Source organism: Hipposideros armiger, unplaced genomic scaffold, assembly GCF_001890085.2.
Source record: "Hipposideros armiger isolate ML-2016 unplaced genomic scaffold, ASM189008v1 scaffold_243, whole genome shotgun sequence".
Lineage (NCBI taxonomy): Eukaryota > Metazoa > Chordata > Mammalia > Chiroptera > Hipposideridae > Hipposideros > Hipposideros armiger.
This window is the reverse complement of record NW_017731593.1, coordinates 383,227-406,237: the sequence shown is the minus strand read 5'-3', so window position 1 is coordinate 406,237 and position 23,011 is coordinate 383,227. Positions and strand designations below refer to the sequence as shown.

At 42.8% G+C, this 23,011-nt stretch overlaps 1 protein-coding gene across 1 annotated transcript in view; it reads right to left on the bottom strand.

The window, feature by feature from the left end:
- Positions 1-7,416: 7,416 nt before the first annotated feature.
- The window catches only part of LOC109389805 (protein NDRG2-like), a 31,595-nt gene continuing 16,000 nt past the window's right edge, over positions 7,417-23,011 (bottom strand). Inside the window, exons 2-6 of the mRNA XM_019655685.1 lie at positions 9,454-9,505; positions 9,152-9,199; positions 8,837-8,872; positions 8,634-8,685; positions 7,417-8,401 (exon numbers count right to left, since the gene is read on the bottom strand). Coding sequence (XP_019511230.1) covers positions 8,235-8,401; positions 8,634-8,685; positions 8,837-8,872; positions 9,152-9,199; positions 9,454-9,505 — 355 coding nt within the window. The 3' untranslated portion in view covers positions 7,417-8,234. The remainder of the gene's footprint in view (positions 8,402-8,633; positions 8,686-8,836; positions 8,873-9,151; positions 9,200-9,453; positions 9,506-23,011) is intronic.

Here is a 23,011-nt window from a genome sequence, read left to right as displayed (position 1 = left end):
TTTTAACTGAAATAAGGTTTTAGATGGAACTATTTAGTAATAATTATATAGTGTGTGCTTGGACATGGTTTCTCAGCACCTGTTGGTAACTTAAGGTTTTAGTTTTACTAAGCTGTGTTAAATGATAAAAATGATTGAATATTTAGGTATTTCAAAATAATGAAATACTAAAATATTAATTAGATGGCAGAGGTAACTGAAGAAAAAAGGCATTCTTAGAGACAAGCAGCTAATCTCACAAGCCAGACCCCCACACCCCCACCCCTTGTTCCAGCCTCTTTGAAATTGTAGGGGCAATTTTAAGACCTTAGGACCTCTCTTAAGTAGTTCTTGTATGTGTGTGTGTGTGTATATATATATATATATATATATATATATATATATATATATATATAATCTCTAATATATGTGCTTGTCTGTGTTTTATATATAATATAGTTCATCTATTTCTGGCTTCTTGTCCCAGGAAAGCTAAAAGATGAAGACCTGTTCATAAATCTATCTTGTATTTTATTACAAAAGCCTACACTTTTGAAGGTTGCAAAATATGTTCCTGGATTTGCCAGTGGAAATGCTAATTGCTTGCTTTTAGTTGTCAGTAAAAATTAAGGTTCTGAAGGTTATGGATTCTAATTAATATGAAAGGAAATGATGTCTGTTTTCAAGGAAGGTATAAGGTATGGAAATATATTTTAGAAGGAATTGAAAGAAAGTATATAGTTTGTCCTAAGAATGGTTATTTCTCAATGAGTTGAAAGAAGACAAATTAAAAGGGACTGGGGAAATTGTAGAAGGTTTGTAAAGGAAATTCTTGAGAGAATTTTATGTATGGTTAAGCTAAATGCAATGAATTAACTAAATTTAAATATCAAAAATAAGGTGGTACAAAATTAGTTTTTTCTCTCTGCTAAATAAGGAAAAGCTTGTTAGACTGTTGGTATGCTACTGATATTATGAAAGTTTTCTGCCTGAAAAGTAAAGATTATATGTGTCATTAAAATAATTGTCTATGTTTTGTATTATCTCAATTAGGTCTTTAGTTACTCAAGAAAACTAAATCTAAGAACTAAGTTCTGCTAATAGTTATGTAAACGTATGTATTTTAGGACTGTTAGAGCTCACGTGTCCTCCTTGGTGTTAGATATAAGCCAGTATAAGGAAGCTTGTTTTCCCTATCCTGATGGGATATTACAGTAATTCTCACTTACTGTTACATCCTTGATAAAGAGGCTCAGATCCTAGAGAAGGCCAGGGAATTTGTTTAAATATCTTTAACAACCAAGACAGGGAAGAATTTTGGCTGCAGTCAATAGACAGGCCAAGACTAGGGCCACCTCAGGGCCATCCCAGCAGCGCCAGTAGAGGGGAAAGGATCCTGCTTTGAATGTCGAAGCCCAGGCCCCTGGAGTAAGGAGTGTCTAAATCCTGCAAAACAGCTGTGACCCCTACGTAAACTAAAAGGGCTGGAGAAGGGATTGCTCCCTGTTCTGAAAGGAGCAGGGACCAACTACTTCCCTGCAAATGGCCGTGACTGAAACAGGTCTGAGAGTGTCAGTGGCCCCCCAGGAGAAAGAAGTTATTCTCATGACAGGGAGGAACTGTGGGTGACCCTTGATGTGGCAGGTAGTCCTGTTAATTTATGGGAGCCATTTATTCTGTCTTGACTGCTCACTCTGGACTTGTTTTCTCTGAAACCTGATCGATTGTGTAGATACATCAAGGCCCTAAATTTGGGCTCATATTCAAGCCTGTTCCTTACTATTGGCCTTTACCTTAGAGGAAATGTAAAATGGGCAAATCAGACTTAGAAAGGACTATGGAAAAGTTTTGTCAGGGGACCTCTAAGCCCTGGCTCTAATTGCCCATTCCTTTGGATTCTCACCTCAATTCTGTTATGTCCTATGTAGTTAACTTGGGAGAGGTTCAGCAGTCCCTTAAGAAATATGGGGAACTGGCATGTAGCTCAGGAAAGCCAGGGGACCAAGTACTATTAGAAGCCTACAGGGGGAGGGTCTCTAACAGACCCGTTAGTTCTTAAATGGAAAGGACCCCGTGCAGGTCTTCTGAGCACCCCAATGGTTATCAGCCTTCAGGGAGTCAGTGGCTGGATCCACTTCCCTTGAATCAAACCTATTTCATTTAAGTCTCCAAAGGACTCCCCTAAAAGGAAGATTGTCACTCCTGTTCCTGTGAGCCAATTGAAGACCTTAAGCTCCTCTTCAAACAGAACTGCTGGAGCTGCTCATTATTGCCTCTCTACTTGTGCCCCACCTGAGATGCCTCTCCCCCAGGCTCCTGTAGGGTGAATAGGAAACAAATATGCCATAAACAACCTCCTCCAACTATAAATTGCCATAGCCAGGAACAATACCTACTCTCAGCAGGAAGCAGCCAAGAATGGTCATTGTCCCCTACCTGTGCAACCATACTAATTTTATAGAAATAAAATGAATAAAAGACAGGGAAATTGAAACGAGGCCTGGTTGGGACCCCATAGTAGAGACCTCGCCATGTCCCTGGCCTCACATTTCCTTGACCTATATCTTGATAGATCGTCCCCCTGCGGCTCGGAATGTCTCCTGTCCCACCCAGTTCCCTGTTTTAGAAAATTACCCTGAAATTTAAGATTAATACCCTTAGGCTTATTGATTACAATCTCAGTGGTCTACCAGGCTACTCCCATCATTGTTGCTAACTCCACCAGAGAGCCACGTGGCCAGAAGGAAGGCTCCGTGCAGACCCCTGGAATCATCACGTAGCCTTTAAGGGAACACCCAGATTTTCCTTTAAATACCCCAAGCCAAACCTGTTAAGGCGGGTTTTGAAAGTGTTAACCTGCTTCCTTCTCAGACCACTGAGTGCTCTGATAATAAATGCTTATTCTATCACCCAACTCCTGTGTCCGTCTATTGGCTGAGCGGTGCAGGTAACACAAGCCCAGGTTTAGGTTGGCCTCTGTTTTCAATTTCATTTCTGTCTCTCTTCATCCCATTCCGTTCCCTACATATTAAGATGATATACACACTTCCTCACAAGCCCAGATTATACACCAGGGATCAGTGAGAAGTCAAACTAATGGCAAAACTAAATAAAAATGTCCAACGCAGGAAATAATTTTCCTGAAGTACCATCCTATCCTGCTTCCCTTCAGTATTAAATGCATGCACACGAAGCACACTTAGAATAGGGCCTGTGCTGTAATAATAATAGTTTTGATGCGAGCCAAGCGAGTAGCCCCCTGAACCCCCACCTCCACCCCACTGGAAAACTTTTAGGTCTCCTCCCTAGTTTCTTAGCCCCTGGCTCTGATTACTCTTCTAATCAGTTTCTGAATCCTAGATTAAAGACTGCCCCTAGACTGAATCGAAGAATATCTCTCACTCACCCTAGCATTAGATAACTACTTAAAGCCTGTGACTTGCCAGCATTCTCCAAGCCATTCCAGACTTAACTCTCAAATAGTCCCATCCCAGAGACTAAATAGGTTTTAAAATTTACCTAGGCCAGCATACTTGATTGTAAACATTAAAGGCTAATGTTCTTTCCAAATCAATAGCCACCCTACATCAACAGCTTTGAGCTCTGCTCTTTAAGAAATTTATGGGCCGGATGAGTGGCACCTTGGTTGAGTCGGCCTGGGATGCCGGCTCTGAGCAGCAGGGCCCTGGTTCAGATCCCACATTAGGGCCAGTGATGCTGCGCCCTCTACAGCTAAGACGGTGAACAACAGCTCAACCTGGAGCTGAGCTGCCATGAGTCACCGGTGACGGCGCAGGCTGCAGTGGGGCTGCAGTGGGCTGCCATAGCTACCGTGAACAACCGGCAGCCAGCGTGAGCTGCCAAGAGCTGCTGTGAGTGGCAACCAATCTGCCTCGCCCGGGAAGAGCGCAATGATAATATCAACATGGGCCAGTGAAGTGACGTCCTCCACAATTAGACTGAAGAACAAAAGGACAGCAACTTGTCTGTTCCCCTTTCCCAATTCCCCAGCGCTGTTCCCCTCCCCTAATTCCCCAATAAAATCTTTAAAAAAAGAAATTTATTAATTAAAATCTATTTTTTCCTCATTTAGGGGTCTTGGGGATACAGATGACACCCAACAAGATTGCCAGTCTCAACCAAAGACAACACTGTCTCCCAGGCAGATCTCAAGACCCCTTCCTCTCACCTGAGATCAGATAGGTTGAGAGTTCCATGAATCCCCCAATAGGGAGGGACAGCTCTACATCCCTGCCCAGCAGAAAGCAGATACAGAAGAAGAGACCTCCTGTCCCTCCACTTCCCAGAGATTTTATGGGGATCACATCTCTCAAGGGAAAAACAAGGCAGGCATTGGGTCTCTGCATTCCTGCATGTCCCACAGAATGCACTGCCCAAAAGACCTCCCCTCTCCACCCAAAACTTCTCTTTTTTTTCTAATAAACTCCTTTTCTAAAGAGATGAGATCAATCAGATGGTCCCACATCCAGGAACAGCCCATTCTAGAGGAAGAAGGGATAAAACGCCAAATCCTGGCCAGTCAACGCCGTTTGAGCATTTTGAGCCTTGCTTCTGCTCGGGGCCGCTCCAAACTCTTTGCAGTGTGCTTTTTCTCCTAATAATGACTCACTGGCCCTGGCCCTTGCCCTGGGTCCCCCGCTTTTTGAGCTTTCTTTGCTCAGCCCGCTCAAAACTCTTTGGAGTGTACTTTCTTTTCTAATAATGGCCCTTGAGCCATTCTCTACTGCTCGGGCCCACTTCTGCTTCTTTGAAATGTATTTTTTTTTTTTTTTAGCTGAGCCATCCCGCCACCTGTTGGCAGCTCACGGCTGCTCAGCTCGGGCTGACTCGAACCGCTGTTGCTCAGAGCTCAAACTCTTGAGCGAGCTCTTAACCAACTGAGCCACTCAGCCGGCCCTGAAATGTATTTTTACTTCTAATAAACTCCTTTTCGGAACTTGACCTCTCTGGTCTGTGTCTCCATTCTTCGGCTCCGCGAGACCACAACCTTGGCACAAGAAATATGATACAGCAGTTTCCACACTGAGCACCACTATGTGCCGGGCACTGTCCCTTTGCTTCCACATGCGTTATCTCACCTTCCCAACCCAGCCAGGTAGATACCATCTCCACTGTAAGTCCAGGGGAGCACACGCAGGAAAATTTAACTTGAGCAAATAGCTAGCTGGGCTTTAAACCCATGTTTCTGTGACTCTAATAAAAGCTTGATATATAGATTCTCTTCTGATCTTTACCTTCTCCACCTTTACCTTTACCTTACCTGTACCTCCCATCTTATATGTTAGAGTGTCTGGAGAAGACAGAGAACACATTGAATCATTGAGCAAGTTTCACTAACAAAGGGAGAAAGCAGAAGGTGTGGGCAGGGTTAGGATGGAGCAGCTAACACCCTGGGGCTGGGTAAGAGCAATGATGTTGTTATCTGGGCTAAAGAGAAGGAACAGTTACCGGGAACTCGAGGGGGGCATGCACTGAGAGCAGTGGCCTTTGGTAGGGGGCTAAAACTAGCCTGCAGGGTCCCCACAAGGAGTGCTCTAGAACTTAATCCCTCCTGCTACAGTTTCACTGTTTGCGTACCTTCAGAGAATTACCCTTGAACATCTGTTCACGAGTTCCACAATTTTCACGCAGACACCACAAGGCTTGCGTCACTATATTCTTTATTTTTATTCTCCTTCCCATTGAACCCTCTCTTAGCTCTCCTGGACTTCTGTCCTAAGTCAGGGGAACACATTCCTTGAGAATGAAAAGAAGAGAGAACCAGGAGGCCTACACCTGAAGCAGAGACAAAAAGTGGGGTTTGTGGTTCAGCTTCTGTGAAGTCACCCCACCTCTCCTCTGAGCCCCCGAGCTCTGATCTTGAGGGTGGGCAGGAGCCACAGACCACGGAATCAGGCCCTCCCTATGTAGCTTCTGTGTAGGATCACAAAGAACATGGGAGGCTTAGAAAGGGAACTGGGAACTGGGGAAAGTTAGGAAGAACCATGGCTACCACAGGGGGGCACTGCGTCCCCATGGGCTCTCCTGGAGTGACTAAGAAGAGATCAGTCAAGGGCAGCAAACCCCTCCTTTGCTCCCAGCAGACAGCATCTCTCCTTCCACCTAATTCATGGGTTTCTTATGCAGGGACATCTATAGGAGAGACACACATGGTCACCACCCATTTCACACACACCCTCCATGAGAGGCACATACTCATGCGCACTCACGTATGTGCACAGAAATGAGGTTCTCTCCCTCTTCTGAAGATTACCCTGCTAACAGTGTTATCTGTGCAGGTGGGTGTGCTAAGACCCACCTTCCCTTCCATAAGGCACAGCTATTGCCAGTCAAGGCTGCTTCTGGTTAGAGTTCTTTGCCTTTTCCTCATGTTTTGTTTACCTAGGAGCTAGTTGGCCAATGTTTCCGATTACACAGCTTCTTTTCTTTAGTGTGGCACTTAAGCACCTGCTGCCTACCCTGCATGTGGTCACCCAACAGCCTCACCCTTTCTGGTCCTCGCCTATTACATTTAAAATAGACTCAGCCCTGAGAGTGATGAAACGCTCAAGAACTACAAACATGTTCCAGGCCCCACTTCCATGTCAGCATGTCAGCACCTGACATCAAGCTGCATTAGTCGTCAGCTCAGTTTCACTGAGAAAAGTGTATAATCGTAGGGCTTCTATAAAGTAATTTGGCAAAGATCTTTAGTATTCCATCCACAGTCCTTTGGCAAATGACACTATAAAGTGCTTTCTCGTTTTTACTTTTGTGCCCCAGGAGCCCCAGAATCAGCCTGCAATGGCCACAAAATATCAAGTCCTCTTGATGGTTATTGTTCATACTTGAAAGCTTCTCAGAGAACCACAGTCTAATTAACTAGCTGAATTCTGGGACTCATGGGGGAGGAGGAATTCCTGACAGGAAACCCTCCTTGCTGCTGGGACTCATCTGAAGGAGTCTTTATTGGGATCAACTATGAGCAACCCCCCACTAGTGACTGCATGAGGCCTGGTCTGCTGATTATACTGACCCCCGAACTCCCTGGGATCACCTAAAATGGAATCTCGGTGACCCCCAGGAGGATCCTGCAGGAAGGCGGGTCACAAGATGTCCTTGGGCACTTCAGTCAGCTTTCTGTACTTCCTTAAGATCATGATGTTGGTGACATCTCTGAAATCCAAAGGCATTTCTCAATAACTGATAAGGAAGTCTTCTAAGGTCTAAGTAGTTCCTCTCCCAAAATGTAAAGATACTATGAATATCAAGGACACCACCAATCTATTGAATAGGTATTATGTAGTCACATTTTGTGAAGTGTCTATGCTCTGCGGGCCCCCTCCCATGGTTTATGTCACTTTAAGAAGAGAATGTGACAGTTGGTCAGGAAGAGGGTGGGAAAGGGGCAAGATGCAGGTATAGTCGGACAAAGAGTAATGGTGCTCAGATTCCTCTACAGTTTATTGTTACAGCAGAAGTTGTGGGAGACAGGAGAGCACCTTCCACACATAACACGCTGTGGTCAGAGCCCCAAAGTAGCCCTTTCCACCCCTATGCCAAGCCCCAAGCAGCCCTGCCCCAGGTTGGGTCCTACCCGTCCCACTCTAGACGCACACAGTCTAGACAGCTACCAGTTAGTGCAGCCAATGGCCCCAGGCCCCTTCCTATTGCCCCAGCTCCAATCCTTTCCTCAAACTTGTTCATTGCCCACCACCTCCCAGTCCAACTTCCATTCATGTTCTGGATGTTTCTCTCACATCCTGAGGACCACTAACCCACCAGCAAGCCTCCCCTGACACATTCATTTAGGCCCATATCCTTCAGAGATCTGAGGGGTTAATGAGAAGCCATATCCGCTTTGGTGAATGGAGACCCAGCCCTACCCTTGCAACGGGATGAGCAGGGCGAGTCTGGGGGAGGCACCATGGACAACTACAGCAACCTCCTATCCCTCATCTACAGCCACTAGATTAGGGAGGGGGACACACACCCTCTCCACCTTAAACCAGAATGAGGGAGAGGGGTCATTTAGCGGTCTGGGTCCCTAAGAGATATTAGGATCTCTCTCTCAGAAGCTGAGGGGAATCACAGGTTAGAGGTCAAGGTTAGGGAAGCAATCAAAGATCAAGGTCATCTCCCCACATGATCGGCCCATCTTCCCTTGTTCATTCTGGCCCAGTGCCCTATGCACCTCCCAGGTTAGTGCTGGGGGAGGTGAGGGCTGGGTCCGGCACCAGGGCAACAAGGGCCGTTCAACAGGAGACCTCCATGGTGTGCCCTGGGGGCCCTGAAGGGAGCGCCCCAGACTCGCTGCTCTGGGACAGGGTGCGAGAGCGGGACCGGCTGCCATCAATGGATGCCGCACTGGTCAGGGAAGCTGTGCGAGAACGGGACAGGCGAGTCATGCAGGACGAGGCCACTGCGGAGAGAGAAGGATACGCAGGCCGTCAGAGAGGAGCTGGGGAAGAGATTCTGCAACTCAGAGCGGGGTGACTGGGTACAGATGAGGCCAGGGGGGTCAATGAGCTTGATTTGGCAGATGGTGGTTAAGCCCAGGAGTTAGCCTAAAATGCTTCCTCCCCTCAGTGGCCAACCTTCCTCCTATGTAGCAATCCCTCGTCCTCACTAGAGCCTCTGACCCCTATACTCACTGTAGCCCATGCCTTGCAGGAAGTACTTGATGGCCTCGGTCAGCTTGCCTGGCTGTGGAAGAAAAGATGAGGAGAGGGAGACAGTGAGGTGAGGTGAGGAGCTGCGCGGGAGTCCCAGGCCCTGGCAGCTTGGGAATGAATGGCCAAGGGTATCTAGTCCAGTGCCATGAATACCCCACCCCACGGATGGCAGGGGTACTCACCTGAGTCAGCTGGGGCTGACCTCCAGAGTCGGCCATCTGTTCAGGAGAGCGCCGCCCAGAGAAAGTGATACACACATGAATACAGTGAGCCGGGCTGGGAGGTAGAAAAAGGTCTCTCTCCCCTGCATCCCCACTGTAGGCCCTTAGGGGTTTCTTGTTTTATTGGTTTTGGTTGTTTTGTTTTTGTGTTTACTTCATCCACTCCGCTTGCTCCCAGGCAGGACCCTGGAGGCCTAGGCCTGGAAGCGGAATCTAGGATTCAGGATATACGGCTCTGGACAGGAGTCAGGCTGGGCATGGAGGAGGGTTACTGACCTTGAGGAAAGAAGTCTGGGTGGGGTCCAGCTTTGAGTTACATTCCACCTGGAGTAAGCAGGAAGCTGAATAAATGAGGCCACACTCCCTGTGGCCCCTCCCAGCCAAAGGACCCAGGAACCCAGACCCCAGTTCCTTTCCTATCAGCCCCCTGCCATGTCCTTCTTACCAGGAATCAACCTCTTATGCACCAAAGTTGCTCTCCCTGTCCCAAACTGAGCTTGCCTCTTGGCAAGGTACCCCTCTGACCACCACCATAGGACTCCACACCTCCCTCATCCACTCCCAGATTCCCTACTGACCACTGCGTCTTCATGGGGTGCCTGGTGTGCTACCACCAGCATCACGGGGCACCTAGAGGAACAGAGTTGGGGAGGAGGTGGTGAGTCCTGGCATTCCCTCACCCCCCTCCTTCCCAGAAGAACAGCTGGAAAAATTGCCTGGCTCCAAAGAGGAAACAGCCTTCTGAACCCCACTGACCCCACCAAGAGGATTCAAAGGGGGAAGGCCTAGAGAGCAGTTATTTGCTAAGTGGGATGGGGTGGGACCCCTCCCAAAAGACGAAGGAGTTATAAAACATGTCCAGAGCTTTGGTCACCATGCAAAGTTATATTGTCTTCTAAGCTCTTTCCAATTTGATTTATACTTTCCCACCCCAATCTTCCCTCTCCCACAGACAGTTTCACCCACCCAAGAAGCTAACTGTGTCCAGTTGGCTGTTGTTTTTGTTTTGTTTTCAGGCAGCAAAAGTTATTCTCAGAGACTGAGCTGTCTTTGCCAGCAATTTATTTAACACAGGTTCACTATGGAAATTGTAATCAATTTACAAGCATAGAGGAAAATATTTTTTTTTCTTTTTTTTAATTTTATTTTATTGGGGAATTGGGGAAGGAAACAGCTTTGGGAAATCGGGGAAGGGGAACAAAAGTTGCTGTCCTTTTGTTCTTCAGTCTAGTTGTGGAGGACATCGCTCCACTGGCCCATGTTGGTATTATCATTGTGCTCTTCCCGGGTGAGGCAGTCACTTGCTGGCCATTGGACAGCCACTCACGGCGGCTCTTGGCAGCTCACGAAATGCTGGCCAGGCCCAATGTAGCCTACACCATTGCTGGCGACTCACGGCAGCCCAGCTCCAGGTCAAGCTGTTGTTCACCATCTTAGCTGTAGAGGGCGCAGCATCACTGACCTCAATGTGGGATCCGAACCGGGGCCCTGCTGCTCAGAGCTGGTGTCCCAAGCTAACTTTTAACCAATGCACCACTCGGCCAGCCCAGGAAAATATTTCTTAATAAGCCAAATAAAAAAATAACATACTCCAAACAAATGACAGATTTATCACATTACTGTTTAGGCAGAAGTAAAGGAATAAAATCCAAATTTAACATGAGGTGTATTTTTGTATACAAGTAGGCACTTGGGAGAGTCAGAGTTCAACCTACAGCTTTTACAAATGTAAAAGCACCTTGCTAGGGAATGAGGATGCCAGTTTGTTAAGCAGGCCAATATCTTTCATGGGTTCCCTACAAGGTTTATCACTACTGTCTGCAAAGAGTGACTCCCCAAGACAGGAGTGAACGAGTGTCCCAGGGTTTTTGGAGAGATTTGGGGTTAATGAGGAATCACCTGGCCCAAACAAAACTTTCAAATAGTCCTCACAAACTCTCAGTATTTATAGTCCAAATATCCACTTGCTATAGTTGCTTCTCCAGCAGAGCCCCTCACTGCTTATCATGACAACAAATGTAGAATGATGGCATCCCAGCATTGCTTACCTATATCAAAGAAACTTTTTGTCCTTTGTCATAAACAAGTGGATTAAAACAACTTTACTTAAGTCATAAACAAGTGGATTTGTGGATTTGAAATCATATTAAACCTATACACACACTGCCTATCCACTGGGCTTGATTCTGAATCCTAGATGGAGGCCCAGAGCTTCAGCTCACACCATGGCAACCAGCACTCAACTCCCCATCCCCACCACCCTTCTCTTCTCCGTCTTTCCCATTTGATTTCACCCTTGTGAAAGTTCCCCTCTCACCAACTTTGCCTATTCAACTTAAATATTAGTTAGAGGGGAAAAAAAGAAAAATTCACTCATTGTGTCTTGCTCTTTGATTCCAAAAATGAATCTACATTTGTAATTTTTCAAAAACATTTGATACATATATCTGGAAGCCTACACTTCTTAACTTAAAAGACTAATTTATCCTTAATTGTCTTTATAACTCAGGTATAGCATGACAACTTTCTTATCTTTGTTCAGGAGGAAAACTTTTCCTTTACTCTTCTAAGTTCTCCTGACTGGTCTAATAATCAAATTTACATGACACAGTTTAGCAGGAGAAAAACAAATACAAATTGAATAACGTGTATACCTCCTGTATAGATGTGTTGACGTAAGAATGTCCAAGCCTGTAGAGAATTTTTAAAGACTTTATTTGAGCCAAACTAATGAGATGCAGGAAGTAAGACCTCAAATGCTCTGGAAAAATGACAGTTTTGCAGTTCCTTTTAAACATTTGGAATTAAGAGGGAATACAAGGACGATTACATGAAGTTGGGAGAAAGCAAGCCAGGAAAATCTCTATGATTAGATTACAGGATAGTTAAGATTATGTGCTCTTCTGAAAGTGATTACACCTCTGAGGGATCTGAAAAAGGCATTTCGAAGGTGTGTAACCTAGATGCACAAAAACAGTGGACTTACAGTGAACATAAATGCTTTATAGGCCTGGGGAGTGGCTACGCACCAATACCTGCCTGCCCAATAAGGAATTTAAAATCAGACCACACTGTGAGGTTACTTTCGGTTAGATTTATTACAATGCCTCTTTTTCTGTCCACACATGGGAGAAACCCAGGAAAACTGAGTAATTGCCAAAATTCAGACGCCATTGCCTTAAATATTATCTTCAACTGAAAACAAAAGATGTTGGTAGTGGGGAGTCACTTATGGGAGATTACCAGGAAAAGCAGAGTAAACAAGTGTAAGATTATTATGCAGATTTGAGTCCATGCTTTCTGCACTGATAACAGTTTCTAGAGATTTAGAGAATGTCCTGTCCTCCTGTCCTAGTACATCAAGGGAGGCACCCTTAACAAAGGGAGATTTCCTTACAAAGTAAATATCCTTTACAGAGGGTAACTTTTACTTGGTTTTCAGAGCTTTTCCCATATGTGTTGTTCCTTAAAAATTAACCAGCTTAAAATAATTCTGATGCCAAAGAGAGATATTTTGGAGTGTCAAGTTCTGTTCCCCTACATCTTCATCAAGTGGGTCATTTTATTAATGCAAAATAAAAAAATGCAAAATAGTTATTGAGAGTTTTAATTCAAAACCTTTATTTATGTTACATCATTACAGTAGCCCTGAGTGGGAGACAGGTAGCACTCTATATTTATTACTACAAGATATTATACGCAACTTCCTGAGTATAAAGATGGATTCATTGAACCTACCTCCCCAATCCTCAAATTCTACCCTCAGTCTCATGGAATGTGAGTTCGGATCTCATTATCTTAGCTTCCAACTACAACTAAACATGATGCCATGCACATAGCAGTAGCTTAATAATTATTTCTTGTTTTGATAGATGCAGCCCAAAACAATTAAACTTTTCTAAAAATGATTTTGAATCAATAATACCTAGAAACATTGTCTGCTTTCATGGTTAGTATACCTATTTGGCAGTCTTCAGCGGGCATTGATCCAGAAAACTTCCTGAAGGTATTGTTTACTTCTTCCTTTTACTCATGTCTTGAAAGTTTCAACTTGGAGTTTTAACAATAACCTAGATAATCAATTTAGGTTGTAAAACAAAATTAATTTGAAACTGTAATAATGAATAAAAGCATTTATTTGATTAAAAATTGCTGCAGCCCAGGAGACAGAGTCATGTAGCAACAACCTAAATTGTGATCCTCTGAAACAAAGAAAGAAACTTTGCTTTGACGTCTTTCTCCATGCTCCAAAGGACACTCTCTTGCTGACCCTCTCAGCTTTCCAGTTTCCCCTAATACTCCCTCCTGCCTCTCCCCTCCCTCCAGTGATATCATGTGTAGAAGTCAACAGGGCTTTCATTCAAGAGAGAAGTAAGAGATACAACTTTGCTAGGCAGTCTCATGTGAGCTAATGAATTGACCTGGAAAATATTGTTTAGAGAGAGGGGAGGGGGTTAACAATAGTTCTTGGGGGAAATCCATATTTAAGAGGAAAAAACGAGGAACACATGAAAAAAAGGGAAACCTGGTAGGTGTCAAGAAAATAGGAAGGAACATAAGAGGATTGGAGAGTCACAGAGATAAGGGAGGAAAGAATTTTGAGAATCAGGAGGTTTTTGGTATTGGCAAATGTGTAAGAGAAGCCAAGAAAGCTAAGAATTGCAATGAGGCTATTGGATTTCACTTTTAGGAGTTAAATGATAATTTTCTTTTATAAAGAAACATCCTGCCCATAGTTCCCATTTTTGTCAGTTTTATGCAAATGAGTTTTCCAAATCCTGTATTTCTGATTGGTCCAAATAGTGCTGTTCCGATTGATCGGTATAGATGTAAACTAGGATACAATTTGTGCATTTCTGATTGGATGGGGCAGATGTTAGTCCATTGGTCAAAAACAAAACCAAAGGGCCCAGCCGAGTGGCGCGGTGGTTAAGAGCTGGCTTGGGACACCAGAGGGCCCCTGTTCGGATCCCACATATGAGGGCCAGCGACACTGCCTTCTACAGCTAAGATGCTGAACAACAGCTCAACCTGGAACTGGGCTGCCATGAGTCGCTGGCAAGACATAGGCTGCAGTCCCTGCTGCAGTAGGTTGCCATGGGCTACCGTGTATAGCCAGCAGCCAGAGTAAGTGGCCAGCAGCCGCGGTGAGCGGCCATCCAGAAGCGGGCAACTGATTTGCTTCGCCCGGGAAGAGCGCATGATGGTGCCAACTTGGGCCAGTGAAGCAACGTCCTCCACAACTAGACTGAAGAACAAAATGATGGCAACTTGTCTGTTCCCCTTCCCCCAATTCCCCAGCGCTATTCCCATCCCCCAAATTCCCCAAGAAAAACCAAAAAAAAAAGCACCAAAAAAAAACCCCACCAAAACCAAAAAATTCCCTATGCTGATTGACTCAGGTGGTGTAAACAGGCAGAGGCATAGTACAGGAGGTTAAGATTTCAGCCTCTGGCGTTTTCCGAAATGCAAAGTGTGTATGAGCAGCTTCTGCCAGCAATAGCCAGGAGACTCTGGTTGTGAATTTGGGCCCAGTTAACAGGAAGTCCATTTTGACAGATGTATTCTAATCAGATTTATTTTAACCTCTAATGCCACGTTGAAACTTACTGAACTAAATGATCTCAGGCTGTCCTGAGGCTTCTATTTTGAGTTCTCTCTTGGCACCATTTTAGCAGGCACTTAAAACTGGGATTTTTTAAAGCCTGGATGAGATGCAGAATAATTTTCTGTTATGCATGACTGAGATGCACGAAAAATACTTCAGAGGAAGAAAGCTGTCTCCAAGTGGTTGTAGGAATAATTTGGGATAGCGCTGATAGATAATTTAATTTTAGCATCATTAATATGTGAAAAAAATACTAAAATTTTGCTTTCATATGTTGTATATTTCTTATCATACCTAACAGCTGTGTTAATACATATTTTGGTTTCCACCTCAAGAATTCTCACTCATGTTCCTGCATTATTCTTTAAACACAGTTGATTCTTGAACAATAGAGTGTGCAGAGGAGTTAGGGGCACCAGCCCCCTGCACTGTCAAAACTGCATATAACCTTTGACTCCCCAAACACTTAGTTTGACTACAGTCCTTGGTATCTGCAGGGGATTGGTTTCAGGACTCTGTGGATACCCAAATCCTTGGATGTTCAAGTCCTTTGTATAAAAAGGCATGGAACAATGCATACAGCCTGCCGTCTACATCCAAGAGTCTCCAATGGCAGATGAAAAATTCTATTTTATCCATAGTTAGTTAAATCCTGAGATGTGAAACCCAGAGATACAGAGGGCCGGCTGTATATTTATTGAAAAAAAATTCATGTATAAGTGGACACACACCACTCAAGCTGGTGTTGTTCAAGTGTCACCTGTATAAGTTGAATGAAAGCATTTCAGTGTATTGTTGTTTATTATCCATCTCTCAGAGGTAGCTAGAGCCCAAGGAAGAGTTCTTTGTAAATACTCTCTAATAATGACCCAGAATAGTTAATTAATGCACAAAAGTTGCCATAATTCTTTCTGTTGGGAGCTTATTTTACACATTGATGGCAAGAACATTAAGAGTCTCCATTAAAAACATGGAGTTTCAAAATAAAAATCCAAGACTTAGATGCAACCAGGTCAAGGATATTGTACTCTGTGGCTATGGCTGGTCAGCTTTTCTCCAGCAAAGGCTCCGAGATAATTTCAGAGAATATTACACTAAAAAATATTGCTTCAAAACAAACCAAGAAAAAAATATATATATTGCTTCTATAAATATTAGCAGAAAGCACTGTCTAGGAAGGAAAATCACCTCATCCCAGAAGCCTGCAGAAATTGTCCAGTGAGAAAAATTAGGTAAATCCAACGTGACAAACCAAAACAATGAAACTGAAGACACATTTCACAAAGGCTTTCAAAGCTAATTTGAAATTTTCTTTTGAAAATCTGTGAGTCCTGCAGAGACCCTACACCTTAAGGCTGGGAAGGGTGGAGAAGAAGGGCCTCTCTCTCTCTTGTAATTCTGGTAATGAACACTTCCAAGGAAAATTTAACCAATAATTTGTGGTATTGTAGGATAATCCATTTTAAAGTGAACTGTGAAACCAGGGCCAAAATCTAAAGTAAATCAATGGATAGCTTCCCAGCCAGCTAATGGGGGAGTTGACATGCTCCTTGTTCTCTCTCCTGGACTTCTTTGTACCAGTAAATGCTGTTGAAATCCTGGCCCCTTTAGCCCCTGGTTGCAGCACTTACCTTGTTCTTTTCCTTCCTCCCCAACCATGTTCTCTTATCTCTGTGTTACCTATTATCCCCCTGTGATCATTAATTCCGTCAAGTCTTCCACTTATGTAAAGTTGTAGAAATCCTTCTTCTTAATTCTATGACTTTCCACATCAAATCTAATATCTAGAATCATAGACATCATCTTTTTTCCAAAACCTGAAGTCCCTCCTGACTGTTTTAATTCCGACAAAGGCACACTCATCCTTCCAGTGACTCAGACCCACACCCCAGCAGTTGATTATCTCACACTTATACCCTTCATCCAACTAGACACCAACCCTTCTAGATTTTTCCATTGTTATCACCTAACAATATTTATTTCTGGGTAATGGGATTGTATGATAAGTATGTATTAATCATTTAAACACACACACACACACTGCATCTCTAATGTACATGCCATGTTTCCCCAAAAATAAGACTGTGCCTTATATTAATTTTTGCTCCAACAATCTACATTTATTCATTTATTCATGTACAAAAATCTACATTTATTCAAACAGTCATGTCTGGCTGACGATCTTAACTGGGGCTTATGTTTGAGATAGGGCTTATATTACAAGCATCCTGAAAAATCATGCTAAGCTTGTTTTCCAGTTAAGTCTTATTTTGGGGAAAAGATGGTATACACAATGCATTTTGCTATAATTCTATATCTTGTATCTGTCTCTTTCTTATCACATTGTGAAGCTTTGTATTCATCTTGACTTCATTCCTCAGCTCATCTCCGTGTCCTCAGTCTCCCAGTTCCATCCTGTCTATTGGAAGCAAATAATCTCATTTTGACTTAGCTAAATTTGAAGGCTTCCCATGTGTGTTCTCTCTACTGTGTCATCCTTAAAAACCTCAGCATTTCTCAGAATCCTCAAATATTCCTCCCTCCTATTTTTCAATTGGTCCTGATTCTTTGCCTTCATATCTGTTTTGGGATCTTGGCCCATCAGTGGATTATCCCCTACCTCTCTCTCTGGCATCTTCTACTTCTTTGTGGAAAAAACAACTTCCCTTCTACCTACAACATTCTCCAGCACTTCATCAAGTAAAAAAGCCTTCTTTAGCTCTGCTAATCTCTCAAGACCAAGCCTCCCTTTTCCTTATGTCATTCTTTTTGAATGAGGTTGCCTTCCCTTCCTAACTTCCTCCTCACTCCTCAGTCCTCTGTACTATTTTCAGTTTTAGGAGTCTACTGAAGTAGCTATCTTGAAGATCATCATTTAACTCCTAAAAACAAAATCCAATGGCCTCAATGCAATTCTTAGCCTTCTTGGCTTCTCTGATACAATTGCCATTACCAACAGCTCCCTGAATCTCAAAGTTTTTTCTCCTTGGTCCATAGGATCTCTAGTCCTCCAAGTTCCTTCTTATTTTATTGACATCTACCAGGTTTCTTTTTTTTGCATGTCTTCCTCTTTTTATTTCTTAAATACAGATTTTCCCCAAGGTCCTATTGTTAATTGTTTCCTTTCACTTTATATATAGTTTTTTAGATGATTTATTTGCTCACATGAGACTGCCTAGCAAATTTGTATCTCTTACTTCTCTGTTGATTGAAAACCCTCTTGTTTCTACACATGAAATCAGTGGGGGAAAAAAGTAGAGGAAACTTGAAAACTGAGGAGTGTCATCAAGAGTGTTCTTGGGAGCATGCAGAAAAACATCGAAACAAATGTAAACTTTTCCCAAATATACCTCTGTCCAGTTCTGTCCCGTGACATTCTTTAAGGAAATCAGATTACCCAAACAGAAAATCATTCCCTCATTAATTCATTCTACAGTATTCATGGAGACCCTGCTTAGCAGCTTCGTCCCAGATATATGAATACAGGGAGGCATAGACACTGTTCTTAAATTCCAAGGATTACAGTCTATTCAGCGAGACTAATTTATCAAATTCATTCTGAACCAAAGTGACAAAATATAGTTCTTCTTCACAGTAAGTGACAAACTCATTGTTTTTAAAAAAGATTTTATTGGAGAATTGGGGGAGGGGAACAGTGTTGGGGAATTGGGGAAGGGGAACAGACAGGTTGCTGTCCTTTTTGTTCTTCAGTCTAGTTGTGGAGGACATTGCTTCACTGGCCCATGTTGGTATTGTGATCATTGCGCTCTTCCTGGGCGAGGCAGTCACTCTCCAGCCATTGGATGGCAACTCACGGCAGCTCTCACCGGCTGCTGGCCAGCCCCATTGCAGCCTACGCAATCGCCAGCAACTCATGGCAGCCCAACTCCATATCAAGCTGTTGTTCACCATCTTAGCTGTAAAGGGCTCAGTGTCACTGGCCCACATGTGGGATCTGAACCGGGACCCTGATGCTCAGAGCTGGCATCCCAAGCCAACTCCTAACCAACGCACCATTTGGCTGGCCCTATGAACTCATTTTTTAAGGGTGGCGCATCACATTTAAATATTGTAGAAGTTCTACTCATTTAACAATTTTTATATTATTACAGTGCTGAATAAAAAAAGAATAACTAAGAAATCATATATATATATATATATATATATATATGGAAGGAATAGTTTAAGGTTACTAATATTCTTTATACAAGAGCCCTTGCTTGTTAGATGGTCACATGCATCATATGCAATGCAAGAGGTCTCCAAAAGGGAGTGTAGGGTTTCTTGATACCAAAGGATTGGTATTGGCAATCTCACCCAACCTCTGCTTCTAGTGTACCTCAATATATTGTAGTTTATATGTATTAAATGTAATTAAAATTTGTTTTATCTTCATTGTAGACTTGTAGGCATCAGAGTCTAGTTGTTAAAAGCAGAGGCTCTAAAGCCAAAATGGCTAGGTTCAAACCCTGCCTGACTTTGAACAAGTTTTTTGTTAACTCATCTCTGCCTTAGTTATCTCATCCGTAAAATGGGAATAAAACCTAACTCACAACGTTGTTATGAGATTAACTGAGTTAATATTTGTAAAGTGCTAAAATAGTAAGCACTATTTAAGGTGCCTGGCAAGTAGTAAACACCATATAAATCTCTGTTAAATAAGTATGTGCTCATGAGATGAGGAGTGTCTGTGATAATATTTTGTACTGCAGAGAGGTTCACTGTTTATCTCATGACAAAACACTTTAAACTCTTGTCAAACTTAAAGATAAATTATATAGTTTTCTTTTATGGCAAAAACTGTGTTCCAAATTTGCTGATCTTTTCTGTGATAAGTGCTTGTCAATAGTAAGCTTTCTATAGATATTAAAACAATACAAAACAACAAAACCTAATATGTCCCATCAAGGTAAAGGTGATGCTTGTTTTATTTTTTGGTTTTTTAAAAGATTTTATTGGGGAATTGGGGGAGGGGAACAGCACTGGGGAGTTGGGGGAAGGGGAACAGACAAGTCGCTGTCCTTTTGTTCTTCAGTCTAGTTGTGGAGGACATTGCTTTACTGGCCCAAGTTGGCACCATCATTGCACTCTTCCCGGGCCAGGCAGATCAGTCGCCGGCTGCTGGACAGCCACTCACTGCGGCTGTTGGCCGCTCACGCTGGCTGCTGGCTACACACGGTAGCCCATGGCAACCCACTGCACCAGGGGCTGCAGTCTACGCGCAGTTGCCAGTGATTCATGGCAGCCTAGCTCCAGGTCGAGCTGTTGTTCAGCATCTTAGCTGTAGAGGGCAGTGTCACTGGCCCTCATATGTGGGATCCGAACAGGGGCCCTCTGGTGTCCCAAGCCAGCTCTTAACCAACAAGCCACTCGGCCAGCCCAAAGGTGATGCTTTAACAATACAAAAGTAACTGTTTGTTTTTGAATACCACGGAAACAGTTTCCTCAAAATGAGTATTGATAAATGTCTATATCATTGTGTGATTTCGTGTGAAAATGATGTGTGTCATCCATTAACAGCTTTATTTCTTCACACACAAAAACCATGGAAACTGGATTTTCTAACTCATTTTTAAAAATCTAGAGTTGCAATGGAGTTTGGAGTTTTTTGAAAATTTAAAATGCAAAAAAAAATCCCATTTATACTTTATATTCTTATTTATTTTTAAGTGGTGTTTATCATTATCACATTCTTTTTAAATTTTACTTTTATGTATGTTTTACGCTCATGCTATACTTGTCCTAAAGGAACATGTATATAATTTATAAGTAAATTAATAAGGCTATGTGATGAAAATATTTTCACTAATATGGTGCATGATGAAAAAAATCAACCATCCTACTGTCTAGAAATGATCATTGTTGAATGCCTGCGAGGAGACAGAAACTTATTTGCCATATATGATCTTATTTAATCCTCGCAATAATGCTAACAGATACACATTTACATTATTCCTATTTAATAGAATAGGTAACTAAAGTTAAAAGAAGTTAAATCATTTTCCCAGAGCCATAGAGCATGCAAGTGATTGAATCAGGATTGGAAAGCAGTTCTACCTGGCTCCAAGGGCCTAGCCATAACCATGCTGTGTTGCCCCTCTTCTAAATGCAGAGCAGAGGAACTATGATGATAGCATGCAACAAAATAACTTGAAGTGACTAATAGGAAATTCAGATTGGTTAACTTAAAGAAAAGATATTTAATCATATTATAGTTACATATACACAAACAGTTTTCAACTTTCAGACGGTTTGTGCTCTAAACTTGGAAATCACTTGTCAGGAATGTGGAATGTATTTTCTTCTAGAAACAGGACTAAAGACAGGGGTTGCATTTTTAAACTATACAGAATCCTATTTTTCTCATAATGTATCTGAATTATTAGACATTAGCAAGGAAAAATAGCAGAGAACCTAACTTCTGTAATGTCAGCAATTAGACACACACACTGAGAGAGAGAGAGAGAAAGAGAGAGAGAGAATGAGAGAGAGAGAGAATATTGCTGCCTAAGGAAAAAAACAAAATTTAAAGGACTGTGATCATGCATAGGAACATTTTGTGCAAGGGAATAGTTTCTAATTTTTATGGACATCAAAGTTGATGGCATCAGTTCTTCACAACACCTTATTTAACCTCATAGTACATTAAATATAATTTTCTTTCCTTTTTTTTTTAATTGGGGAATTGGGGGAGGGAAACAGTGTTGGGGACCAGCTAAGTTGTTGTTTTTCAATCTTCATTGTGGAGGGTGCCAGTCGCCATCTGTCTTCTCGTCGGCAGCTCGTGGCCTCTAAGCTCAAGGTGCTGTGTTACAATCTTAGTTGCAGGTGGGCGTAGCCACCATCCCATGAAGAAGTCGAACCAGCAGCCTTGTTGTTAAGAGCGCACACTCTATCCACTGAGCCATCTGGGCAACAGCTCAGCTTAATGTGCCAAGTTTAATCTTAGTTGCAGGTGGGCATAGCCACCATCAAACAGGCAGCCTTGTTGTTAGGAGCATGTGCTCTCACCAGCTGAGCCATCCTGCCACCTGTTGGCAGCTCAACAGCAGCTCAGCTCGGGTGCAGCTCACTGGCCCATGTGGGAATCGAACCGGCAGCCCTGTTGCTCAGAGCTCATGCTCTTAAGCTAACTCTTAACCAACTGAGCCACTCAGCTGGCCAAATATGGTTTTCTTGATAGAGGTGGATAATTACTGTTTTTATCAGAATTAAGGTTGGTTTTCAAGCCAATTGAAAAATAGGGAAATGGGCAAAGAGAAAGAGGGGTTTAGAGTCTGGTTTTCCTTACGTAATTAGGAAAAGTTAGCAGGAAAAGAGAAGAATGAGGTTAGCAATGACATGTATACTTGTAAAAAAACCCAAAACATTTTCTTAGTAAAATTGGCCAATGCATGGGATGGAGAAAAGAGACAGGAACATGGCAAATGCTTGTTCAAACCTATTCTTTGTGTTTCTGCTGGTGCCTGTTGTGTCACTACTTATAATTTTGCTTACTGTTTTTGGATGTGGTCGTCCCTTCTTCCCCCAAGGATCCCAAAAACTCTCTTGGTTCAGAGAGGTTTGGTTAATGGGTGGTGGTGACGAGGATGGATGGGTGTCAGGGGTCATAATGGATGGCCATCAGGTGTCTCTGATCCAAGAATGGCCTCAAGGTGGCTTTGAGAACAAGGAATGACCAACGCCCAAATTATGAGTGCAGGGTTTTCAATTCAGGAAGCACTTAAAATGCAGCATTGTTCTTTTTGGCAATGAATTAAATGAACAACCTCCACTGAGAGAAATATTTAATCATTCTTTGAAATCTCCCAGTATTCTCTAGTTCCTAAGAGGAAGAACATTAGAACTGGAATCGTTTTCAGGGACTAGTCATACTTCTCATCTTTAAGAGAAACGTATTTGATTTATAGCCTGTCAGCTTCCTTAGATTGCTGCACTGAGAAATATACTGCCTACCTTCTTTCTTTCTTACAGTACACTTTTAAAGTCATCGTAATTTAATTAAACTGAACATAAATTAATATTACTTAGCTCCTTCCCTCTTGAAACTCTTCTACTTAACTCTCCTCTGACTTTTTAAAATGTTCCATACCTGTCTTTCTCCCTATAACCTTCTATTTACCACACTTCTAAACTTAAGTATCTCCTAATCATCTTTCAGCTCTATTTTTTTTTCTTACACCCTCCCATGGGATCCACACACAACTTGAGCAATTACACCATCGAAAAACTCCCCATTAAATAACTTTTCAATGCCCAACAGTAATTCAACTTGCTAAATCTAGTATTCTATTTCCTCAGTGACTTTTACTTCTAAGTTCTCAAACAAATCCTACTGCCACCTCAGCAATTTGGGAGCCATCATTATTTCCATTCTGGTCTGTTGGACAGCAACCCAAATACTCTCCCACCTTCCCACTTCCTCTATGGATTTCTTTTGCGTAAGGAGACTTCTGCAAGCATATTCTGATATGCAATGTTCTTGCTCAAAAACACTTGATAGCCCTGAGAAAAATCTAGCCATGCTG